General features: G+C 36.5%; 2 protein-coding genes across 2 annotated transcripts; both read left to right on the top strand.

Moving 5' to 3' along the window:
• Positions 1–5,331: 5,331 nt before the first annotated feature.
• Positions 5,332–6,543, top strand: LOC112769519 (uncharacterized). The gene has a single exon (XM_025814027.2). The coding sequence runs from the start codon at positions 5,332–5,334 to the stop codon at positions 6,541–6,543; it is 1,212 nt and encodes a 403-aa protein (XP_025669812.2).
• Positions 6,544–15,046: 8,503 nt separating this feature from the next.
• LOC112772761 (isoprene synthase, chloroplastic-like) lies at positions 15,047–18,063 on the top strand. The gene is made up of 7 exons (XM_025817761.2): positions 15,047–15,358; positions 15,832–16,102; positions 16,204–16,585; positions 16,685–16,903; positions 16,994–17,132; positions 17,219–17,467; positions 17,533–18,063. Exons 1-7 carry the CDS (start codon positions 15,119–15,121, stop codon positions 17,842–17,844), a joined length of 1,812 nt encoding a protein of 603 aa, XP_025673546.1. The 5' UTR covers positions 15,047–15,118; the 3' UTR covers positions 17,845–18,063.
• Positions 18,064–20,684: the final 2,621 nt, after the last annotated feature.

Raw genomic sequence — 20,684 nt, 5'->3', positions numbered from 1 at the left:
AACATCATCTCCCTTAATAGTCAAACATGATCTCTATTAAAGATCTACCTTATCTACAAATTTAGCAGCATCATATATATGATATACACAGTGTTCAAATTTCACTTAATCCTTGTTTCAGTATAGATCTTCAGCTATTCATTTCACAGTAGCTTAGTAGCAAATGGATTGTTATATATGGATTGTTAACTCTCCAATACAAAATTTTTTCAAAGACATTTAGAGAAATTCAAAACTTTCATCTTCTATTTTTTTTTCTTTTCCCGGATTTAGTCACTACCACTATGCTTGAAAGTTAAAACATTTCAAAATAAATAAATAGCATTAATGACAATTACGATAACTAATAAATAATAATAATTACTAAAACAAGAAGCACATTGTTAGTGATAGAACAAAGTAAAACAGATTTCATTAGTAGTAAGGACCGCATAGAAGCACACACCTTGTTGAAGAAACACATCTCTTTTGCTACCATTTTTGTTCTTCTACAAACATACCAGTGATGACATGTCATCTTGTGCATATTTTCTATGCTTTTTCATACAAGAAATTAATGATTAGTGCTTAAATATTGAATGTTTTTGTGCTTAAATAGTATATTTCTTTGATCTTTTGATTTTATAAACTTTGTAGGAAATAAGTGGAAAAAGAAGAAAAAAAAGCACAAAATAAGCTCAAAAGAAGAAAAAAGGAATTTTGGGGCACACTTCGAAGTTTGAGCACACTTTGGAGCCTTAGGCCACGTTTTTAAAAGCGTAGCCCATGATTTAAACAAGGAGAGCGCTCTTGGCGCGAGAACGCACGCTACGTTCGGTTTGAAAGAGCGCTTGCGATAATGGAGCAAGCAAAATTCACAAGTGACGCGTACGCGTAGGCCACGCGTACACGTCGAATTTGCAATTCTGGAATCCCACGCGTATGCATGCATGACGCGTACGCGTGGATGTGATCAGTGCTCAATTGCAAAGAGAGCGCTAAGTTATCTGAATGAGCGTTTTTGAGCAAATTAAAATTTGGAATTGAAGTTTTGCAACCGACGCGCACGCGTCGATATGACATTTCTGAAGAACCACGTGTACGCATGGCTGACGCGTACGCGTGGGTAGCGTTCTTTGCATGAACGCTACGCTCGTTTGGAGAGCGCTACAAGGGACGCGCAGGCGTATGGCACGCGTACGCGTCAGAAGGGCACAAGTTGAAGGCCACGAGTGACGCGTACGCGTGGATGGGCCAAAAAGCAAAATGACGTGCAAGCGTATGGGACACGTACGCGTGGTTGTAAAAACACTCCGTTCTCCAAATGAACGCTACACTCTCCTGGAAGTGCATTTCTACTCAATTAATTTCATTCTGAGCCCATTTGAATTACAGCAAGCAAAGCCCACTCAGATCACTCAAGCAAAGGCACAAGGAGCATCTAGAATAGGATTTTCATTTAATTGTAATTTGTTTTGAATTTCATTTCAATTTGTAATTTAGGCAATCCTATATAAAGGCATCAGTTTCATTTCATAAGGAAAGTCGGTTAGGAGGTTATGGTTCTGGCGCTGGAATACAGTAGGAGTAGTAGTAGCAGTAGGAGTAGGAGTAGAATAAAAGGCTTTTTGATACACTTTTTCTTCTCTACAATTTACATTTCTTCTGTACTGAATTCAGTTTAATTTCAATGCAATTTTCAATTTCTGCAATTTTCTTCTGCAAATTTACTTTCTGCCAATTTTACATCTCTGTTCTTATTAAGCCTGATTTACATTTCTGCAATTTACATTCTCCGCAATTGTTCTGAGAGCTATGATCCATTGAACCCCAATCATTAAGGGGAGGAGCTCTGTTGTGATTCATATGAATTAACTAAAATTCTTCTTCCTCTCAATTCATCTGGATAGCTAAGAAATAACTTCTGTTTTGATTGAGATCCATTCACTCCGGAAGGGGGTTTGGATCTGTTAAATTTCCATGTGAGCTTCGGAAGGGGAATCATGGAAATTAGAACTGAAGCTCAGTTTCTCACAAATCTCTTGATCGACACTATTCGGGAGGAATTGAGATCTTGAGAATTTGTGTGGCTTATGGATGAGAGAGCATGCTTAACCTCTTCTCATGACAATTAGATCAAGGAATTGGCAACATTGATTGTGATTAGAGAGATTGGATTACCAAGGAATTGGGATCCAATCAATTTCAATATGCCATAGATCTATTCATATGATTGAGAAGGAAGTTGAGACCCATTTAATTCATTGTGTATTATGATATCTCTAATTCCTAGTGAATTTCTCTTTCTGTTACTTGTTATGAGTTATGATTTATTGCTTCATTAAATTTTCCAGCACCCAATTCCCTTTACATTTGCTGTAATTTACATTTTTTGCTCTTTAAGTTTCTGCCAATTTACCTTCTGCACTTTATATCTTCTGCAATTTACATTCTGTCAATACAATTTCACCCAATTCACCACTGTTAGCTTAACTAGACTAATCACCTCACTAAAGTTGCTTGATCCATCAATCCTCGTGGGATCGACCTCACTCCTATGAGTTATTACTACTTGATGTGACCCGGTATACTTGCCGGTGAGTTTGTGTGGAAATCAATTTTCCCTTATCAACCAGCATGAATTTTATAACTACCGTTGTCTATAAATTTTATGTATAGCAAAATAGAGAAGGTCAGAGAGCTGAAGGTGGGAGAAAGGCTTGTACGAAGATTAAAGACTTGTGAAAGAAAATACAAAAGTACAAGATCAATAAGAAAATTGGAAGTAGTCCTTCCATTATTTTTCTCAAATAACTTCAAACTCACTATAACAAGTCATCAAAATCTTCTACTCCATCATATAGTCATAATCACCAGTAAGTGCGAAAACACAAAGAAAGTGTCACGAGCTTTGAGGATGAGATAGAGTTATCATTGCAAATAGCAACAGCAACAGCATCACCAGTATTAGAATTAGGGATCAAATCGCCAAAAACATTAAAACAAAAAAGGGAAAGGAAAGAGGCAGCATCATACCAATTGTGATGGCAGTATAGATGAACACAAAAAGAGAGGAACATGATTTTTGCCATCTCCGGACCACTTTTTCAGCCCCTTATCCGACGTCTCCCATTCCAGTCACCAAGGTTTCCACAATTCCGTGGCCTTAGCAATGATGCCGATTGTGAAGCTGGTGCTTCCTTCGAGCTATACAACGATGACGGTGACAGAAGCGATTTACAGCCTCTGCTGCCGGCTATTGCAAAATTTCTGTTAGGTTCGTGATTTAATCGGCTTTTGGAGCAGTGAGAGTATAGCAGAACAAGTTTAAAATTAATGCACACAGCAACAAGTTTAACCAAAAATTAGGATTCAAAACACAAAAAAGTGCTAAAATAGAATAGAGAAAGAACGGTAGAATCATCAGTACCTGCAGAAGAATGCCAAAAACGAGAATCTTACAAAAAATGCGAGCAGTGATAATCGAACAGTGACCGGCGGTGATGAACACGAGCAGAGAAGATCGAAGCTCAATTAGCAGAGGATTGAAGCTCAACGAGCAGAGAATCGAAGCTCAACGAGCAGAGAATAATAGAAGCTCAACAAGAAGAGGAGCAGAGGATCGAAGCTCAACGAGCAGAGAATCGAAGCTTATTCGCGAGCAGAGAAGATCGAAGCTCATTCGCGAGCAGAGATTGAGATCGAAGCTCAATAAAGGAATACGCGTCATCATCGAATGGATTGAAGAACAAGAGAAGAATGAATCATTTGGAATGGATTGGGGTTAGGGATTTCGTTAGGGTTGGGGTTTTGCTAGGAACGAGAGACTCTTTTTTTTTTTTCTCCCCTTTTTCTCCGCATAATAGTTAGCCTTGCCGTTTGGGTTATTTTTGTTTTTTTAAGAAACATTAAAAATTTTAGACAACACTTAAAAAGTAAAGTTTAAAATAAATTCAAAGACAACTCTTAAAAAAAGCAATATATTATTTTTATAATAGTTGTTTTTGTATATGTAATAGAACAACACTTGATAAGTGTCTCCTAATTTATCAACAGCATCACCCATTGTGTGTTGATTAAAAATTCGTTATTATAATTCTATTTTATTATTACTAGTATAAAAGGTTGTCTATATATATATTAGGCAACCTTTTTTAAGTGTTATTTTAAACATGCGATGCAATAACCAACAAATGTTGTAGTGAGTTATGAGATAATGATGCAATCCGAATGTTTGGTGAAAAAATTGTGCAATACCTGCAACATGCATAAATAATATACCTTACCTTATTAAGGTAGGTAGTTTGATGAAGCCATGTATGTTACATGATTGCTCATCAATGGCAAATAACACCCACAAAATTCTTCTGAGGACCACATATGAAATAAATCTTCTTGTCGGTTGGATATGTTGTTTTTTTCTATTTCCATTCCATTTGCTTTTTTGATGGTAAATGGTGGCATGCCACCTCAACTTGTTGCCTACCTTTGCTGCTCTAACTAAACCTTAAAATTTTGGGTTTTGTTACTAATTTTTAATATTTAAAAATCTAATTTTCTATGTCTCTTTATTTACTTCAATACATAATTAATAAATCGCTATAATTAATTTGTAAAGTTCTAACATGATCTTTATATATATGTTAATGCTACTTGATCTTTTGATAATTAAGTTTAAACAAGTTGATCGTTCAATAGTTTAAGGATCGATAACCACAAATTTCAGTTGAAAAAAAAAAGAAAAAAAAAAGAGAAAAGTCATAAGAAAAAGAAAGACTAAAATTAATTGAACTTAATTAGAAAAATAATTTATTCATCTAATATTATATATGATATGGTCGTCATTATTACACGTTATAACTCGGCTCCATAACCATTATCAGCATATGATATAACTCGTCATCGTCCGTTATTACTCGGAATTTATGAGCCATAGCTCGGTGACGCCAATTCTCCAATCATAACCGACGTCTCAAACGGTAAAATAAGGTCGGTTACAATATCAATTATTCGACAATTATTACCGAGAATGTAACAGACAAGAAATTCTTCATATAAAGGGAAGTAGAACTTTTCTTGATACCTAAGTTTTCAATATAGCAAGAATATACACTGACTTAAGCTTCGGAGTGCCTTTGCAGGTACATTCCACCCTCTTCTTACCGCTTTCACATAACAACACACGTAAGGAGTTCGGATTCAAAGAGTCGGACGTTCAGCTTTCCAGTGCATAGCTCGGCCGATTCCAAGCAATTGAGGCCGATCTATTTCCCAAGCAAGATCAATTGGCACCCACCGTGGGGCTGAGGAAGTCGTATTTTTCTTTTGGTCCCATTACCTTCGTTCACACACATGGCTGACGTACCGCCTCTTTCACTGTCCGAACTCATGCGAATGGTAGCTGAGCTACAACAAGCCAACCAACGAATAGCCGACAAGAACCAAATAATGGCTGCCCAAATCGCCGAACTAAATCATGCTCGAATAGAGCACAACGATACTCACCAACATCAGCCAGAAGATGAGGAACATCATTCCCAACCCTCTCATGTCTCGGAGACTGCCCAAGCCGAAGAACCCCAACCTGAAGATGAAAAGGAGGAGGCCGACGACCTTGTGGGACCCTTCACAGAAGAAGTAATGAACTTCGAATTGCCAAAGAGATTCACACTGCCGCTAACCCTCACACCTTATGATGGACGCGGAGACCCAAAGAAATTTATCAAGAAGTTCCGATCAATAATGATCGTCAATGGTGCATCAGATACAGTTTTATGCCGTTGTTTTCCAAATTATTTAGATGGTCCTGCACTTGATTGGTTGTGTGCTTTGTCTGCAGGTTCCATCTCGCGGTTTCAGCAGCTGGCGAAGTTATTTGATGAGCACTTTGCCGGGTCCGCAATTTACTTGCACGACTCCGATTACTTGAATACAATCAAACAGGGACCGAACGAAAGCTTGAAGGACTACATGACCCGCTTCACCAAAGTCGCAATCAGTATACCTGACCTCCACCCCGAGGTCCACCTACACGCAATCAAGAGCGGACTCCGACCTGGAAAATTCCAGGAGACAATCGCAGTAGCCAAGCCGAGGACCCTTGCAGAATTTCGCGAGAAGGCAAAAGGCCAAATTGACATCGAAGAGCTCAGACAAGCTCGGAAAAATGAGAAGTCACACTTCCGAGACGACGACAAGAACTCCAGCACTAAGAAAAATTTTAAATTAACCCCTCGATTTGATTCTTATACGCAGTTCAATACTAAGAGAGAAGACATAATCAAAGAGATCTTGAATTCGAAATTGATTAAACCACCAAGGAAAGCCGGCACCTATCAAGATGCAAAGAATGTGGACAAGTCTAAATATTGCGCTTTCCACCAGAAACACAGCCACAACACTAATGACTGTGTGGTAGCCAAAGACCTTTTAGAACGCCTGGCCAGGCAAGGACACCTCGACAAGTACATTGGCTGCCACATCCAAAAGCGCGTCACACCTTCCACAACAAACGATTCCTCCGAACAACAAAACCGAGGAAAAGAGAAGGCATCTTCAAGCTAATACGAAAGACCACGAGGTATAATCAATTGCATTTCAGGAGGATACGCAAGTGGAGGATCCTCAAATTCGGCAAGGAAAAGATCGTTCCGAGCAATATGCTCGGTAAACGGACCACAACATGATGCTGAAGTAACTAATCAACAACCACAAGTTACTTTTACACACGCCGACTTCAACTCCGGCATACCAAATTTGGACGACCCTGTGGTAGTCACTCTTCAGGTAGGGGATTTATTGGTAAGAAAAGTACTCTTAGACCCCCGGAGCAGCGTCGACGTTCTGTTCTATTCCACATTCCAAAAAATGAAGCTCAGCGACAACATGCTACAGTCAACAGGAGGAGACTTGGCCGGATTCTCAGGAGAGCGAGTTCCAATACTGGGTTCAGTGTGGTTACAAACCACACTGGGTGAGCATCCTCTTTCAAAAACATATGATATTCAATATTTAGTAGTTGATTGTTTTAGTCCATATAACCTTATCCTTGGCCGACCTTTTCTGAACAAGTTCGGCGCCATTGTTTCTACAGTTCATCTGTGTGTTAAGTTTCCCCTGCAGAACGATCAAGTTGTAACAATCCATGGAGATCATAAAGAAGCACGACAATGTTACAACATCAGCATGAAATACCAAAATCGACCAAGGCAACAAGTCAACAATGTCGACCTCCAGGAAAACAGCCACGCACTCGCCGACCTTGATCCAAGAGCTGATTTCCTTAAACGCCCAAAACCATCCGACGACCTACAGAAAGTATATTTTAACAATGACCCTAACAAATTCACTTATGTAGGTACGTCAATCAGCACATCAGAACTACAAGAAATCACGACCTTTCTACAAAATCAAGCCAACCTTTTCGCATGGACACCTTCAGACATGCCCGGCATCGACCCATAAATCATCAGTCACAAACTAGTAATAAACTCGGCAGTCCGACCAGTTCAGCAAAAGAAAAGGAAACTCGGCGAAGAGAAGAGAAGAGCGTCCCTAGAGGAAACACAAAAGCTCATCAACGCCGAATTTATCAAAGAAATCAGATTTACTACCTGGTTAGCAAATGTGGTAATGGTAAGAAAACAAAACGGTAAGTGGCGCATGTGCGTCGACTTCACTGACTTAAACAAAGCATGCCCTAAGGATTCTTACCCTTTACCATCCATAGACTCTTTAGTAGATAACGCCTCAGGTTATGCTACCTTAAGTTTTATGGATGCGTATTCAGGGTATAACCAAATCCTCATGCACCCCTCCGACCAAAGTAAAACGGCATTTATTACTGATTTCGGTAACTATTGTTATAAAGTTATGCCATTTGGATTGAAGAACACAGGTGCAACTTACCAACGACTTATGGACAAAGTCTTCGCCAAACAGATCGACAGAAATATCGAAGTCTATGTGGATGATATGGTCGCCAAGACGAAAATTGGCAATAACCATATCAACGACCTTACAGAAATATTCGGCCAAATTCGCCACTACAACATGCGACTCAATCCCGAGAAATGTGCATTCGTCGTTCAAGGGGGGGTAAGTTTTTAGGATTTCTACTAACACGCATGGGAATAGAGGCGAACCCAGACAACTGCCGAGCAGTTCTGGACGTGGCCAGCCCGAAAACAGTCAAAGAAGTTCAGCGCCTTACAGGAAGACTGGCCGCACTCTCAAGATTTGTTCCTTGCCTAGCTTCAACATCTATACCTTTTTTCCAAACAATAAAAAAGAAAACCAAATTTTATTGGAACGACGATTGTGAGAAAGCTTTTTCCAAACTAAAAACAACTCTCTCACAACCACCGATTTTGCAAAAACCCCTCCAAGGGGAAGATTTATTTTTATATCTATCAGTTACTGATTGGGCGATAAGCTCAGCTCTTGTTACAGAAAGGAACAAAGTTTAACATCCGATATATTTTGTCAGTAAAACTCTCCAACACGCTGAGCTCAACTACCCGAGGATAGAGAAGCTCGCGTTAGCTCTAATATTTTCGGCGTGACATCTCCGACCTTACTTCCAGAGCCACGTTATACACGTCAGAACCGATCACCCATTAAGACAAGTATTACACAAACCAGAAATCGCAGGAAGGCTTATAAAATGGGCAGTCGAATTGTCTGGGTTCGATATCAGGTACCAATCCAGAGGACCAATCAAGTCCCAATTCTTGGAGATTTCATCGCCGAGCTTACAATACCATCAGAAGAAGACCATACAAAGCAATGGACTTTGTATGTGGACGGTTCTTCCAATAATGGGGGTTGTGGAGCTGGAATCCGTCTGGAGGCCAAGGACGGCTTCATCCTGGAGCATTCCATACACTTAGCTTTCAAAGCCAACAACAATCAATCCGAGTATGAAGCACTAATCGCCGGACTCCGACTATGTCTGGATCTCCAAATCTTGGTGATAAATATATATTGTGATTCTCTACTAGTAGTACAACAGGTAAACGACCTTTTTCAGGTAAAAGATCCTCTCTTATCAAAATATTTACTATTAGCAAAGAAATTATCTACAAAATATGCCAAATTTGAAATACAACATATACCACGCGAACAAAATCAAAGGGCTGACATTTTATCTAAGCTCGGCGGTACGCAATCCGAACTATCTACGCTACATCAATTTACCATAACATCTCCAACTGTTATTCTAACAAATGTGTTAAGTGTTACACAGGAAACAGATTGGAGGACCGACTTCATACAATATTTACAGACAGGTGATATACCAGAAGGGGTAGAGAATACCAAAAAGTTTCGACGACAAGCATCTTCCTTCACAATACTTAACGGAACACTGTATCGACGAGGATACACTCGCCCATTTCTAAAATGTCTCAATAATTCAGAAGCCGAAATAGCATTAGCCGAGACACATGAAGGCATCTGCGGAACACACACCAGTGCTTGGAGTTTAGCAGCAAAAGTCCTTCGAGCTGGCTTCTTCTGGCCAACTTTAAACCAGGATAGCCAACACAAAATCCGGACCTGCAACAATTGCCAGAAACACGTACCACTGATACACATTCCGGCCGAGCAACTACATCACTCTGACATCAGTTGGCCCTTCAACCAATGGGGTTTAGATATACTCGGTCCGTTCCCTACGGCACCGGGCCAGGTAAAATTTCTCATCATTGGCATCGATTATTTCTCAAAATGGGTGGAAGTCCAACCTTTGGCAAAAATAACATCTCAACAAATGATTTCATTTGTTTGGAAAAATATTGTTTGCCGTTTCGGCATACCTCACCATATTATCACTGACAATGGTCGCCAGTTTGTAGATCAGAAATTCCACTCTTTTTTGCAGAACCTCAAAATTAGGCAACATTTTGCCTCTGTTGAACATCCTCAAACAAATGGATTAGCCGAGGCTGCAAATAAGATCATCCTACATGTGCTAAAGAAAAAGCTAGATGACGCCAAAAGACTCTGGGCCAAACTGATACCTGAAGTCCTTTGGGGGTATAACACCACCCCACAATCATCAACAAAAGAAACACCATTCAGGCTAGTATATGGCTCGGAGGCTATGATACCACTGGAAGTCTCCCAAAACTTGGTCCGAACACAACTCGGAAATCAGGAAGAAGTTCGGAGAGCCAAACTCGATACCATAGAAGAAGTAAGAGACCTCGCCACACTACAGCAGTGAGCGGCACAACACGCACTAGCTCGTCAATATAACAAAGCAGTCAAGAGCAGATCATTTACAAAAGGCGACTTAATACTTCGAAAAACAGAAATTGCTCGGAAACCACCATCACACGGAAAGCTCGCAGCTAACTGGGACGGTCCATACCGAATATCAGAAGTCCTCGGCAAAGGAGCATACAAACTAGAATCAATAGATGGTAAACTCTTGCCTAATTCATGGAATGTTTCTTCCCTAAAGAAATTTTATAGTTAAAAAGCAGGGACAGACTGGTACTCTTTTTTCTACTACCAAGATTTTATCCCAAAGGGTTTTGCTTGGAGAGGTTTTAACGAGGCTAGCCTACCTGCACCTTTGTACTTAGAGGTTCAAAAATTTCAAATGTATAAGAGGCACAGATTATCTTGCTCTCTATCAAATAAATATGCGTATGATATCGTCAAAACAAAAATTCTATCCATACAGCTCAGACAAACTCAAACACTCGTCTAGCTACAAACTGCCAATATTCGACAATCATATCAACCGCAACAGAAATATACTCGGAATACTTTTCGAATAAACAAGCACAACTTTTTCTAAATTAAAAAGCACTACCATCAAACGCAAACAAACAAGTCCAATAAACAAAGAGTTCAACAGTGCCACAAGTAACTAACTATTACATATAACAAAGCAAAAAATTCAAAAAAGCTTTTGAAATAACACATTAGACATTATCAGCCTCATCTTCCACATCACCATCATCCTCGATCAGCTGGCCATCACGCACGATCTTTCCAGGGTCCATGCCGGAGAGATCAGCCTCTGGTGCTAGAAACTTCACCTGTAACCTTGCTCTTTCAAACCCTTCCACAAAAGAGTCCAAAATTTCATCAGACTTTTTCTTCTCTATCTCCTTAAATTGAGCAGTAACCTCAATTAGGCGAGATTGCATGCTCGCCAGATCACTTTCCTTCTTCTTCAAATCCTTGACATCTCTGACATAACTTTCTTTTGTCTCCTTCAACAACTTCTCGGTGTCAGTTAACCGAGTCTGAAGCTCGGCAGTAGCAGCTTTGCTTTTGCTCAACTCCTCCTTTAACAAAGAAACCTCACCCTTTTCTATTGAAAACTTCTTATACTTCAACTCTTGGCTACGCCCAAGACTGGCAAGACGCAGCCCAACAACCTAAGACATAATAATATAAAAAGTTAACACAAATTCTCAAAACAAATAAAGAACAAACAAGGTCGGCCACTACCTGCATATACTGTCTGATCGCCATATCACCAACTTCTTTTGCAAGAGAAACATCAGCCGAGGATTGGCAATACTCGTCCACCACAGCCATATACGGATACTCTTTTCCCCACACAGAAAAGCCCTCACTATGCTCGGAAATTTCATGAAGCTTTTTATGGTTACCCATGAAAGCCTGTATTTCTTCCAAAGGGACTACATGTTCCTTTTCATCAGAATTTTCAGAAAGGTCGACAACATCAGACTTCCTCTTTTTTACAATTACCTTTGTCCGACCTCGAGGAGGTTGAGTAACCTCTCCAGTCGCAGTACCCTTTTCAGCATTAGAGGACGGCACTTCTTTCTCCAAATTCTTATTCTTAAAACGCGACCTTAGAGACGCAGCCGAAACACCGGGATATTTGCCACCTGCCAAACACAGATCATGTTAGATATCCCTGACAGAATAATAAATACATCAGAAAAAACCCTAACACTCACCCAAATACTCTAAAATAGCATCTTTATCCTCCTCCCACTTTAGCAACTCATACATCGAAATTAGATTTCTACGATCAATATTTTCCACCAAAAACTCAATCAAACATACATTCCTCGACGATATCACCTCCGGGCCGAGTATATTTTGGGGTTCCGAGCACCAAAAGAGCGGAAATTTCTCAGCCAGATTTTCGTCAATAAAAAAGGGAAATCCTTTTCCAACCCCCTAACTTTGAAATACATCTCCTTGAAGTCTTTAAAAGAAGATTTATAGAGCTTGAAAATCCCAAAACCCGGGGTGCTATTAAAATTTATCCAACCCCCCTTCCACACCCCTTTAGCTTGGAATAAGGAAAAGAACAGATCAACGGTTGGCACCTCTTCAAGAAATTCCATGAGAATTTCAAAGGATCGAAGGAACGCCCACCCATTTGGATGAAGCTGTGATGGAGCACAGTTTAACTGCTTCAGAATCTGACACTCAAACTCTGTAAAAGGTAACCTAACCCACAACTCTTCAAGGACACAACTGTGCATATAGAAGAACTCAAATCCCCTTCCCCGGTGATAGACCCTATCATCAACACTGCATGGTAACAACTCAACTTGAACTCCGGAGCTAACCCTCACTATCTTAGTTACATCAACCTCTTTCACCGCTGCTTCATCAGAAAACAACGAGACCCGAGACTTCACATCCTCCCCTACCCAATCATAGGACCAATCTACCTTATCCTTTTTCTCCTTCTCAAACCCCATCAGCCCACCAAAACAGAATACAAACAAAGAAAGAAAAGCAGAGAGAGAGAAAAATGAAGAAACAGATCAGAAACAAGGAGACAAAGCCGTACCTCTCTTACTCATTCTTCACAAGGAAGCAGAAAACCAATCGCCAAAAATTGCCAACTTAAACTCCAAACATCAAAAGTTAATAAAGCCACAAATGTTCCAAATGATAAAACCCACTTCCAACGTCACGTCAAACGGCGAAACCAACATTGGAAACCAGCAAAACTTAAATGCAACAATTACTCTTTCTCTCTCCTCAGAAACCAACGGACACGACTCCCCACGTACAGAAAAACAAACCACTTTTAATGAAGTATGTTGATCTGGGGGCTCACCCAATAATCCACGCAGCCGAGTTATAACTCATCACAAAGCTCAACCTGCTTCATTAAAAGAACCTCTCCTCAGGCTAAGCTTGGGGGCTGTGATATGGTCGTCATTATTACACGTTATAACTCGGCTCCATAACCGTTATCAGCATATGATATAACTCGTCATCGTCCGTTACTACTCGGAATTTATGAGCCATAGCTCGGTGACGCCAATTCTCCAATCATAACCGACGTCTCAAACGGTAAAATAAGGTCGGTTACAATATCAATTTTTCGACAATTATTACCGAGAATGTAACAGACAAGGAATTCTTCATATAAAGGGAAGTAGAACTTTTCTTGATACCTAAGTTTTTAATATAGCAAGAATATACACTGATTTAAGTTTCGGAGTGCCTTTGTAGGTACACTCCACCCTCTTCTTACCGCTTTCACACAACAACACACATAAGGAGTTCGGATTCAAAGAGTCGGACGTACAGCTTTCCAGTACATAGCTCGGCCGATTCCAAGCAATTGAGGCCGATCTATTTTCCAGACAAGATCAATATATAATATGCGCACTTTCATAAATATTATTTATTCTCATTTCTAGAAAACAATTAGTTAAATGTATTTAATATATTGAAATATAAAAATATAAAAATATATAAAACTAATTTTTAAGTAGTCAATATTAGTTAATTTTTTATCATAAGATTATATTTTAAATTTTTATTTTTTGGAGTATTTAAAATTTAAGTTTATTTCAGATTTAGAGTTATTAGAATTTAAGATTAAAAAAGTTGACTTTTAGTTAAACTTATAAAATATATATTGAAATAATTAAAAAAAAAAAGAAAACGAAGAAGGTAATTTGAAGCTAATGTTGTTGGAGAATATATCATCATTGTTTTTAGTTAAGCCAAATTAAAGAATATGGAAATTAAAAGAAATTAAAATAAAGATAAAGTCAGTTTAGCTAAATTTTTTAAATAAGTTCTTTTGAAAAAGGAGTTTAAAATATAAAGATTTTTATTAATAACAACTTTTAAATAAGTTATTTTGTGTTTGGAAATTTATTATAGAAGTCCTTGTTTTATTGAAAGCTAGGCCCTTTCTCACCTGCAGCAAATTTGGAACTATTAGAATCCGGCCCGAAATGTTAACTACTTGAATAAGAAGACCAGTGGGATTGAAAGAAGTACCAAAGGCCTTTGAAACTATCTCAAATGAGTTGATACCTTCGCCCACCGCAACTCTAGTTTTCGGGCAGGAAAAGCATGAAGTAGTAAGCAGTAAAAAATGAATGATGTCGATAAGTACGCATTTAGCGATGGAAAAGATTCCATAGATATAGAGTAAGCAGAAAGGGAGTGCAGTCCCAGCAGGGTCAGAATAAGAGAATTCGACTAGTTAGCAATTCAATTAGTCTTAGCTAAGACATCTCCTGCCGCTTTAATCTCGAGAACTAGTTCTCTTTGTCGGAAGTACGGTCAGTATGAAGCCGGGGTGGCATAGACTATCCTTTTCTCCCTCATTTCCTTCCTTAATAAAGTTGTGCATTAAATAAGAGTGATAAAATAACTTTTGAAAATAGGAGAAGTCACATTTTTTAACTTTTTTAAAAGTTTTTAAATAACTTTTTGAAAAGTTAAAAATTTATCTAAAAAATTGTACCAAACACTATTAATGTAACTTTTTATAAGTCAAAAACTAAAAAAAAAAAAAAAAAAAAAAAGTAGCTTTTGGGGGACAATTGATTTTGAAGAGGCAAAATAGAAATTTGAGCACTTAATATAAAGGTATTTGTTATATATATGGTGTCTAAAAGTTGCGTGTTTAATTACTAAAAAAAAGAAATTCATTTAAAAATATAAACATTAATAGATTTTATTCCCAAAAGATCGAAAGACCTTGTTGTTTTCGTACCTTTTTCTTGAGTTGATGGATGAATGAGGCCTATAAATAAACGGAGCAGGCTCATCACCTCACACATTACAAGCATATATAAAACGTTTTATTAACTTATATAATATTAGAGTGTTAGAGAGAACGTGATATATAGCAGTTGATAACTTGATAACAATGGCAAGTGAGTTGATATCTCTGCCCTACGCCCTATCAACCACACAAACAGTAGTAGTAGTAAAACATAGGAACCACTTTGGACGCAAAACAGTTACTCATGCCACTGCAAAAATTCATGTCATCTGTGGTTCCATCAAAAAGGAGGATGCCCAGTTAATTGGGAGGCGTTCAGCTAATTACCAGCCCAATCTATGGACTTATGAATTTCTTCATCAGTCCCACCACAATCATCACGTGGTAGGTAACTAACTAACTAGCGAATTCTGAAATGGAGGAATAATCACCTTGAAGTTAGGGCTCCCTTGTATCTTCATATTCAATTCATACTCCTGCTTTCTTTCTATCTTTTCAATAGTTAAGGAAAAGTCTCATCATCAATACCATAATCATATTTTTGCTTCATGTGATCATGTGACTGTTATATATATATATATATATATATATATATATATATATATATATATATATATATATATATATATATATATATATATGAGGAAGTATAGGGAGCTAATGGAGTATCTATACAATGTGTACAATAGGGTATAGGGATGTTCGATGTGTTTGAAAAATTAGTAGTATTTTATCTTAGATGTTTATTTTTTAACTCATATTGGCCTAAATAAATAGTTTATTGTACACATTGTACAAATACTCCATTGACTCCCTAGCGGAATTCTAAAAAATAAGGTGATTTTGACACTTTGCAGGTTGATAGAGTTGAAGAGAGAGCAAGAAAGTTAGAAGAGAAGGTGCTATACATGATGATGAATAGTTCAGACATGGAGCCACTGAACTTGCTTGAACTCATTGACGATCTCCACCGGTTGGGCCTCTCTTACAAGTTCCAAAACCACATCAACTCTGCTCTTTCCCGCATTCATTCTTCACAATATATGCACCTTCACACACACAAAACTCTACATGCTACTGCTCTCCTCTTCAGAATTCTTAGACAACATGCTTTTCACGTCTCTCAAGGTCTATAAAACTAAACACATCATTATCACAACTCTGTAGAAATAAGTAACCTCCATCATCTCAGGTTATTTAAGTAATTTCACTGATTTTGTGAGGTGCAGATGTATTTGAGAGTTTTACGGATGATGAGAAAAACTTTAAGCCTGAAATTGGCAATGATGTGCAAGGAATGTTAAGTTTGTACGAGGCATCACACCTTAGCTTTGAGGGGGAAAATTTATGTGAGAAGGCAAAGACATTTTCAGCAACAAATTTGATGAACATAATATCAAAAGATGAGACAGAGAATAAAGTAAAAGAAAGCACTAGGAGTGTGTTGGAGGGTCTTCCGTACCACCATAGTCCTTACAGAGTAGAGGCACGACGCTATATTGACACATACAATAAAAAGGAACCACATAATCAATTGCTATTAGAGCTTGCCAAGCTTGACTTCAACATGGTTCAGTCATTATATCAACAAGAGCTTCAACAAATGACAAGGTCAGATTTGTTAACTTTAGCATGTGAGTTAAATATTTAAAGAAAAGAATTTACTAGAATGTTACATGGCTGGACCAACTCAATGTTACACATTTATAGGTGGTGGAGGGACATGGGGCTGGCTAGCAAGCTGAGCTTTGCCCGGGATAGGTTAACGGAATCCTTCTTTTGGTCACTGGGAATAGTCTCACATCCAAATTTTTCTAATTGTCGTAAAGAACTTACTAAGGTGGCAGCTCTAATTACCGTCCTTGATGATGTTTACGATGTCTATGGTACTTTAGATGAACTGGAGCTCTTCACGGATGCTGTTGAGAGGTTACTTCATTATATTATTTAGTATATATTTCTAACAATAACTTAATGCGGCAAAATTTAATTCTATTTATATGCATGCTTTTATATCAGATGGGATGTAAATGCTATTAATAATCTCCCGGACTACATGACATTGTGCTTCTTAGCGCTTTATAACACTATCAATGAGATGGTTTTTGATATCTTCAAAGATTATGCAGTCAAGTGCATTCCCTATCTCAAAAAAGCTGTATGTACCATAAGTTTAATCAAGTCTTATTAACTCTTAATTAGATGCCTAAATTAATGATTGATATGTCTATACTATGATATCAGTGGTGTGATTTGTGTAAATCGTTTCTGCAAGAAGCAAAATGGTCCAACAACAAAGTTGTACCAAGATTGAAGGAGTACTTAGAAAATGGTTCAGTCTCATGCTCAGGCGGGGTTTTTCTTACTCACTCCTTCTTCTTACTCAATCAAGAAATAACAGAGCCAGCACTTCATTCGTTAACTAACTACCACGATCTCTTGCGCTCTTCATCCACCGTTTTCAGGATTAGCAACGATTTGGCCACCTCAACGGTAAGAATTATATGAATTCATATTTATTTCTTGCACATTTTCTATACTTAAAAATCCAAATGCAGGAAGAGATGGAGTGCGGCGAAACCGCGAATTCAATAACGTGCTATATGAATGAAACGGGTGGCTCCGAAGAGGATGCACGAAGGAACTTGAGAAGTCTTATTGACGAAGCATGGAAGAATATGAATAGAAGCCTAGTGATGGATTCTACATTCGACAAATCCTTCATAGAAGTAGCCATGAACCTTGCCCGTATTGCCCAATTCACATACCAACATGGAGATGGACATGGACGACCAGACAACAGATCAAAGAGCAGAATAAAGTCCTTGCTTGTTGATCCAATTCTTGTGAATGTGAATGTGCCAACATGAGCAGATTTTGTGATTTGTACAACTAGTCATTTTTTTTTTGTTGGTTAAGTGTTATATCTAAATTTTTTCCTTACAAAAAATTGCAAATTTATTTATTTAAAAGTAATACTACGTGTATACCAAAATCAGCTATCAAAGTCAATCACCAATATAAAATACATATTGAAATACATTTATACATTGAAAATAAATTAAATCACATATGTATTTATACACAAATATATTAGTGACTGATTTTAGTGTACAAATAATATTTTTGTTTATTTAAACAGGGAATTGAATTGAGAAATCTATAAATCTAGAATCCTTCCTATATATGGACCCATTTCTCCGGGTACGATCGAGAGGCAATAATTAATCTGTTAAAGATCATGTTATAAACTCTTTACTGACAAATATGTATACTTCGTGACATTTTTCTTCAAATTTATTTAACTTAAACTTTTATTCTGATGATTACTCGCGCAATTAAGGTTTTTCCTTCCGAATGACCAAAGGATAAGATTCAAAGTCCATCAAAGGCAAATGCAAAACTATGAGAACCTGGAATCCTTGACAGGATTACAGGAACAAGGAATCTACATAGCATTTTGGGTTTCGTATTTTCTATTATTAGCCACAAATTACAATTGAAAGTTGCAAGCACTTTCAATAAATTAAATTAAAGGTTATGCTATGTGTATACTAAAATTAGCCATCAAAATTAACTATCAGTATAAAATACATGTTAAAATACAAATACATATTGAAAATAAATTAATACACAAATACATTGGTGGCTGATTTTAGTGTACAAATAGCATTTCTCTTAAATTAATGGCAAGAGTTATGAGATATTGAGATACACATGCAATCCGAAAGTTTGGTGAAAAGATCGTGCAATAATACATGCAACCTATGATGCATAGATACTTGACACGGACACGGGACACGCCGACACACAAATTTTAAAATCTTACATGATACGGGGACACGCATACATATAAAATATAAAGTATTTTTTAGATAAATCGTAATAATATTTTGATATTTTATTGATATTAAAATATAAATTAAAATTTTTAATTATTTTTAATATCTTATTTTAATTATATCAAGTATTTAAAATATTTTTTGTTTTAATAAATAATAATATATACTATATCTAAATTTATTTTAAAAATATATGTTAAGAATAAGACAGGACACGCTGACACGTGATAGTATTTAGGTGTGTTCAGGTATGTACGAAGAAGAATTTTTTATTTTTTATTAAGATACGGTCAAACACAACAGACACACGTGTCGAACGAGTATCGGTGAGTGTCGTGTCCAAAATGTGTCCGACACGCAGACACAACAACTCAATGAAGTGTCCGTGCTTGATCGCATGCAACATATATAAAATGTGCAGTAACAAACCCGAATCAAAATGTGATCCTTGGTAGAGTAGTACAAATTCACATTATTTAAGAACTACTAATTATTCATTTTTTTTAATATATTATTTCCCTTTTTGATTATTTTGTGGTGACAAATAAATATAGAAAAAATATAATTCTAATAAAGATTACACCTCACCTTATTTTATGGTAGGTAGTTTGATGAAGCTATGTTAATGGTTGCTCAACGCCAAATAGCACCCACAAATTTTTCTGAGGACCACACATTCGATATGTTGTTTTTTCCATTTTCTATTTTCTTTTTTAATGGTATATATAAATCGAAATGTGTAAATTAAATTACACGTGCAATATTTTTAGTTGAGTAGCAATAATGTGCACCTTTTCTAAATATTTTTCTAATTTCTAAAAAAAAAAATATTTGGATGTATTTAATATATTGAAATATAAAATATATTCAAACATTTCAGAATTTGAAAATGAAGATAATTTGAAGTTATTGTTGGTGGAGAATATATCATCATTGTTTTTAGAGTGAACATCTAAATTAGTTTTTAAGTAATTTTAGGTAAGACATTTTGTCTCCAATAAATTTTTATTACTCTAAAAATTTTGAAAAAAAAATCTCGTTAGGCATATTATTTCTCATTCGTTACTTTTAATAAAATTTTTAATTACGTGTCAGACAAAGATGTTTCTAACAAATTTTATTATGAGACAATTAAATAGTCTTCATAAAATTTTATATAAAATATAAATTACCTCTTCTAAAATAAAGAAAAGATCATTCTGTTTAATAAGAATTATTAATAACTTCTACATAGTAAAAAATTAAAAATTATTGGGAAAAAAATGTATTTGTCAGATCTAAAATCTTTAAAAGCTAATTTTGGTGTTTGTTTTAATGAAACCAAATTAATAAATTAAAAAAAGATAAAAAAAAAAGAAAAAAGAGACAATTAATATTAGTATCTCAAATTCGATTTTGAAAAGGCAAAATAGAGATTTAATCATTTAATATCAAAACTAATGTTTAAAATAACAAAAATGCTCATGTGCACTAAAAATTTTTGATCAAATTAATTATTATGTATTTATATATATTTATATGTTTTGATTTATATATTTTTTAATTAAATAATCAATCATCGCTCATCAAAATATATGACATATAGTAGAAAATTAAACTTGCAATAAAAAAAAAAATCATTAAACTTGTTTATAGTAATATAGTAAAATAATAAACTAATGTTGTTGAGGAATATATATCATCATTGTTTTTAATTAAACCAAATTAAAGAAGATGGAAATTAAACGAAACTAAACGACAAAATTAATATCAATATCTGACAATTGATTTTGAAGCGACAACATTTAATATACAGGTAGTTGTTATGATTGAGCACTTAATATAAAGGTAGTTGTTATGATGTCTAAAAGTTGGATGCTTAATTATAA

The sequence above is a fragment of the Arachis hypogaea genome, chromosome 18 (genome assembly GCF_003086295.3).
Source record: "Arachis hypogaea cultivar Tifrunner chromosome 18, arahy.Tifrunner.gnm2.J5K5, whole genome shotgun sequence".
NCBI classification, from domain to species: Eukaryota; Viridiplantae; Streptophyta; class Magnoliopsida; order Fabales; family Fabaceae; genus Arachis; species Arachis hypogaea.
This window is presented reverse-complemented; position numbering and strand designations above follow the sequence as displayed.